Raw genomic sequence first — 6,180 nt, 5'->3', positions numbered from 1 at the left:
TCCGAGCTCAAGGCTAACTCTTCGATGATGAGGGGACCGAGGCGGTGGCCGGACGAGGGACCCGGAGTGAAGACTTCGGGGTTTTTAGTTTCATCGGTCGATGTCGTGACTTTGGCAGGGCACAGATTGCACCGCGAGTCCACGGACAATTCAAAGTCTCCAAACCTTATTTGTTGACCAGGGACGAAACCTCCAATCTGACCGGGAAGGCCAGTTGAGTCCACGCGCAGCGTGATGCTGCCGAGCGTGGGGACTTGTCCGGGGGCAAAGATGCCCCCGTTGGAGATTCGATCGCTAATGATCAAGCGAGGCATCGATCCTTCTAGTGATCCAACGGCGGAACTCACAATGAAAGCACCAATGTCGGCCTCGAAACTGGCAGATCTCGGGTAGGGGGTCCCGAATAGTAGAACTGGGATCAATGGGTTGTAGGAGAGTAGGGAAGACGATATTTACCCAGGTTCGGGCCCTCTTAAGGAGGTAAATCCCTATGTCCTGCTTGATTATATTGATGGGGAACGATGGTTACAGAGTTGATCTACCTAGAGATTGTATGAGCTAAACCCCTAGATGAGATAACCTGCTATGCATAAGAACCTCTGGTTTATATAGACACCATGGTTCCTAAAGTTACATGTTACCGACCTTAGTCGGGGATAGATTGGCCGAACTAGTCCTATTGACTTGGAGTGCACGCCTAGTCTTCAGAGCTTTCCATCTTGATTACGAAGTCGTCAGAAAATTTGGTCTTCAATGATGCCGCCCATATGGTTGGCCCATAAGGGATAACCCGACCGTCCGAGGACCCCTTAATCGAGAACTCCCTGAGACTAGGCGCAACACATGCAGTGGTACAACGATGGAGTTAAGCACCGTTTGCACCTGAGGCCCTAATGGACGTCAGAAGATGTTGAATCACTTCACGAGGATGACTCCTAGGATGAAGCCTACCATGACAGGATCAGAGGGCTACAAGGCCGATTTAAGGAGTATGGATCATTGATGAACAGAGTGGTAGGTTGTGTTCATTTGTTTTGAACAGACGGCTGGATGAGATCCAATTTAGTTAGTGTGACTCACTTATTCATTTGCAGGCTTCGGAGCTGAACAAAAGTATTTTTGATGGCTCGAATGCGCTAAGTTGTGTCCGTGGGACCCGAGATTCTGAGAACAAGTTGAGGGGAACGGTGAAGCTAACATCGAGCCTCCTAGACTTACCTTATATTTGAGTATCCTCAAATTGGATCCATGCCATGTTATGCTCTTGTTTATTTGTAAGCATAAACTTGATTCATATTATGTTCTTGTTTATTTGTAATTGCAGAATTTAATGAACCATTTTTGCAAGCTGGTGGGTCTACTTCGGTGTGCTACCTCTCCTGATGCTCATGTTCCTGGAGGCATGATGCGTGCCCTCGCTTCATCGAGCCATGCTACCTCATCATATCGGTTGGTTGAGGAGGACGAGGAGGAGGATGCTGAGGTAGAAGATGATGAGGAAGAAGAGAACTAGGAGCAAGCAGAGGAAGAAGAGGAAGAAGAGGAATGAGATGATGAGGAGGAGTACGACGATGATGACACACCTCCACCAACCCAAACAACACAGGAAAAGAGGGGAAACAATCGATGAAGGATTGGCAGAATTCATCCCGTTTCAAAACCATGTCCTCGTCTCCGCAAGAAGAAGGCGGATGAGACCCGCTCGAAGAATAATGAGGACCATACCTCAAAGAAGGGAAGAAAGAGCAAGTGAAATGACCGTCGTTAAACTATTTGTTATTCTTGTTGGCTATGATTGAGAACTACTTGTTAACTATCTATTATTTGCTATGTTGAACTATTTGCTACCTATATTTTACGTGTGACACTGTAAACCGGCTTGAAATGTTTAGTGTGTTAAACTATTTGCTCTTTGTGTGAGAATAAACTATGTTTCGAGGTGTGATGCATGTTATAATATGTGTGATCTATATATATTTTGGTTTGCAGAGCTGTTGTGCCAATTTTTTTGAGTTGAAACTTTTGAGATTTTTTTCATTGGGTTCATATCGTTGTGACGGTAAGATGTGACACCCTATTGTTTTATGAATCGATTCCGTGCTACAGAACCTTTGCATTGGGGTTGGCGATAGGGTCTTGCATTCTACCGTCCGAGTCCTCGACAGTATGACCATTACGTCCCGTCGATCCTTGGGATGAAAGTTGATGGCCACTGTCGTTACTTTATCGTTGAAGACCTTGACAATAGGCTATATAACCCTACCGTCAACCGTCTTAAGGTAGAAAATGATTAATTTCTAAAATTCTTTGAAGCAGGTCACATCCTGCTAAACTTTTTAAAAAGAGTCGAAACATAGAAATCGGCCTCACGGTGATTAGAAAAGGAAATGCGGGATGGACGCCTTTCCTGGAACAGGGCTTCGACGAAACTTGTTTGAACTTGGTTTCTTGTTCTCTCGAGTGGAACGCATACGCATTGGACCTTTGCTTTGTTGGCTAGCCAGGCCAAAAAAACACCATCAATCTCCCAATTGGACCGACCACCACGACCAATAAGGAAGTGCCACGCCTGCACGATTGGGCCCCAGAAAAGCGTTGTGCCTGAGCCGTCACGGTGGAACCAGGACGGAGACGTGCCGACAAACTGCGGCCGCGCCACGTGGCCAGGACCCATTCTCGCTCCCCTCGCCACGTTCCCGAGTCCCGACCTTGCTCTACTTCCCCTCGCGCGCCTTCCTTCTCCCCCACGACCGATCAGAAGAGAGCACCAAACCCCACCGCACCGGCCTGTATTGGCGAGCGAGTGGACATGGGGCTGGAGATGGCGCCGGTGGCAACGGAGAGTTCGCCGGAGCAGCAGCCGGAGGTGGCGATTTACCCGCTGTGCCGCTACTACTTCGGCGCCAAGGACGCCCGGCCATGCGCCGGCGAGACTGCCGCCGACCGCGCCCTCCGCCTCAAGGCCAAGTGAGTACTAGTATTAATTATCCACCGCGCGCCGTCACCGTGGTCTCTCGCCTCACCTTGGTCCGTTCTGTTCTACCGCAGCTTCGCGGCTCGCGGGCTCCGGACCTGCGTCCATGGCGTCCTGCTGGTCGAGCTGTCGGGTCACCCGCACGTGCTGCTCCTGCAGGTCAGGAACTCCTCCTTCCTGCTTCCGGGCGGCCGCCTCAGGCCTGCCGAGCAAGGTACGTGGTACATGGAATCGGAGATCATTCAAGACTTTTTTTTTGCCCACTGAACCAAGTGAACAGAAACATGCATGACATGCTCTCGCGAGGCGCAACTGTTATACGTTTTGGGGGTAACAGTCAGGCTTTTTAACCATGCTTCAGATCTCCAAGGCCTGAAACGCAAGCTCTCCAGCAAGCTAGCGGCTGAGGATCGAAACGGCGACCACCACTGGCAGGTAAGGTAACCACTACGAATGATTTAACCAGTTGGCAGTGGGAGTGCAGGAAGATTTTCCTCTGTTCTTAATCCTGCTGCAGTCCTTGCACGGACTAGACGGTAGATGGTGAGCATGACGCGTAGAAATAACTATCATCATCATTCGCACCTTACAGATCGGCGAGTGCATTGGCATGTGGTGGAGATCAGAATTCGATGCCAGGCCATTTCCATATCCGCCTCCAAACACACGTGTATCCAAGGCAAGCAGTTCCGAACAGAGTATCTTGTCTATGATCAATCCTCTGGTCCTCGTCCATAACTGTAAATCTAACCGTGGCGAGTGAATCTTGTACTATCTGTAAAGGAATGCGTAAAGCTGTTCTTGGTCAGGCTGCCCATGGCTCGCCAGTTCGTGGTGCCGAGGAACCTCAAGCTCCTAGCCGTGCCCCTGTCCCAGATTCACGACAATGCTCAGGTTTGTTGGATGCTTCGTCAGTCGTCAAACTAAACGGAGTTGATCTTGTCTTTAGGTGATAAATAAAAACAGTTGTAATTTATACAGGTGTATGGGCCAATCATATCTGCAATTCCGAATCTGCTCTCCAAGTTCTCCTTCAACGTTGTAAGGGACTGAGAAGGTGCTTCGTGTCGGGGGGTTTTGTACAAGGGGCTGCATTTTTGGTTAGCCATATAATAATGTAAAGCACACGGACTATCAGATAACACTATGTTTGTACAAAAAAGAAAAGATAAGACTATGTTTGCACTCGCCAGCTGCAGCTAGTTCAGCCCGTCTCCGGTCGGATGTGGCGACGGTGGCAGAAGGACATTCACCTTTATGAAGGCGTTGTTGAGGAAATGGTTTACCTATTACTAGCAAAATGGCCCGTACGTTGCAACGGAAGAAAAAAAAACATAATCTTCAATGATAATGACAACATTATGTTCACACATCATCGCTTGATTTTGAAATTTTGTGCACAAATACAAGAAAATGCTTCTTTCTTCTAAATTTATTCACAAAATGAAGCAATCTTTACATTTTTAAAAAAAATATCATGGTTGTCGAAAATCTTGGTAACTCAAAGCATTATTCTTAATTTCAAGATTTTTTTTTAGAAAACATACAATAATAATCCGATCCATCCAACAGTTAATTCTTCAAAAATCACAAGGTTATATTTTCACAAAGACTTAGAAGCATTAATGTTTAACTACATACATTAGATCTTTCATGAACAATTTTACAAATATGAGAACAATTTTAAAATTGAGATTTTTTTTACAATTTAAAAACATTTACTAAAAATAATGAATATTTTTTATATTTCAAACGGATTTAAATATTTTATTTTGAATTGGCAACCAATTCTAGAAAATACGAACATAATTTTTGATGTTGGAGGATTCTACTTTAAATTTACAAATATTTTTAATCTTTCATGAACAATTTTATAAATATGAAAACAATTTTAAAATCGAGAACATTTTTATAAGTCAGGAATATATTTATTAAATTCACTGACATTGTTTTGAAATTTGCAAAAAAAAATATAAAAATCCGGTGCCTTTTTTGAATCCACAAACATTTTATGTTTTCGTCAACATTTTAATTCAAAATTCCTATTTTTTAATATGCAAATGCTTTTGTAATTCTAAATTATTTAAATTAGAAGTAAACAAAAATGGAACGGAAAAATTTAAATAAAAAAAGAAACTATCAAAACAGGCATTAGCTAGTTTTAAAATTTTAGGACATTTTTAAATGAATTAACATATTTTGAATTAGAAAGCATTTAATAATTTTAAATACATGGAGTTTGATTTGAAATCATGGATTTTTCTTATTTTACAAACATTTTTTCAAACTTGCAAACATTTTATTGTATATGCGAGCATTTTTTACAATAACTTCGAGCAGTTTTTGAAGTCACAAACATTTTATTTTTTAAAATATGTTGATTTAAATTGTGAAGTTTATTATAAGTTTAAAGGTTTTTTGAAGTTCTAAATTATTTAAAATAGAAAAATAAAATGGAGCTGAAGATGAATAAATAAACGGAACTAAAAAATTGGCGCGTGTGCATGGGTCGGTCCATACGGTGTGCTGGATATTCTCCGAGGGTGCATAGCGTAATATAGGAGGATTTTACATGGGCCGGCCCAGCCTGAGATTTTTCGCTTTGTGAAACGTTTTCTATTACTTACCGGTGACATAGTGGGTAATTTATGCAAACTTGAGGGGCAATTTTCATGACGTACGAGAGAAGCAATAGGTGATTTATTAATAGGTAAAGATTGCCTTTGGGCCTTGTTTGGTACTAGTGTTTTTAAGGAGATTGGTGGGGATAATCCTCCAAGGGATTGGGTGAAACCCCAACCTTCACCCAATCCCTTCAAATCCCCATTTATCCCCAATACACTAGGTAGGGGTAGTGTATTAGGTATTGAGAAAAATACACTATAATTTGGGGATTTGAGGGGAAATGTGGGGATTAAACATGTCAAATACACTAGAACCAAATGGTGTTATGGGATGTGTGGGGATTCAGGGGTTTGACCGGGATAATCCCCACAAATTTCCAAAAATACACTAGTACCAAACAAGGCCTTGACGGGGTTGTACATTAGGAATAGTTCTATGGACCTGCATCCCTAGGCCTGCTCAGACCCTACGTGGACATGAGTGTCCTAAAGTCCACCGATGTAGTCATGACCCCACTCGACAAGTGTATCTTCATTCGGTCTGCATGAGGTCATTCGGATCGTCTTGTGTAAGTTGGATGT

General features: G+C 43.5%; 1 protein-coding gene across 1 annotated transcript; it reads left to right on the top strand.

Annotated features, from left to right (window-relative positions):
* Positions 1-2,691: 2,691 nt before the first annotated feature.
* On the top strand, positions 2,692-4,222 carry LOC123409947 (pre-mRNA cleavage factor Im 25 kDa subunit 1-like). Its single transcript, XM_045102815.1, has 6 exons — positions 2,692-2,967; positions 3,049-3,188; positions 3,336-3,409; positions 3,567-3,653; positions 3,758-3,868; positions 3,956-4,222. Exons 1-6 carry the CDS (start codon positions 2,810-2,812, stop codon positions 4,025-4,027), a joined length of 642 nt encoding a protein of 213 aa, XP_044958750.1. The 5' UTR covers positions 2,692-2,809; the 3' UTR covers positions 4,028-4,222.
* Positions 4,223-6,180: the final 1,958 nt, after the last annotated feature.

This window comes from Hordeum vulgare, chromosome 7H (assembly GCF_904849725.1).
Source record: "Hordeum vulgare subsp. vulgare chromosome 7H, MorexV3_pseudomolecules_assembly, whole genome shotgun sequence".
NCBI classification, from domain to species: domain Eukaryota; kingdom Viridiplantae; phylum Streptophyta; class Magnoliopsida; order Poales; family Poaceae; genus Hordeum; species Hordeum vulgare.
Note: the sequence above shows the minus strand (reverse complement) of the source record. Positions and strands in the feature narration are given on the sequence as shown.

Coding starts and splice junctions, on each gene's coding strand:
- LOC123409947 (XM_045102815.1), top strand. CDS start 2,810: ATGGGGCTGGAGATGGCGCCGGTGGCAACGGAGAGTTCGCCGGAGCAG. Junction 3,189..3,335: donor CCTCAGGCCTGCCGAGCAAG/GTACGTGGTACA, acceptor ACCATGCTTCAG/ATCTCCAAGGCCTGAAACGC. Junction 3,869..3,955: donor AGATTCACGACAATGCTCAG/GTTTGTTGGATG, acceptor TAATTTATACAG/GTGTATGGGCCAATCATATC.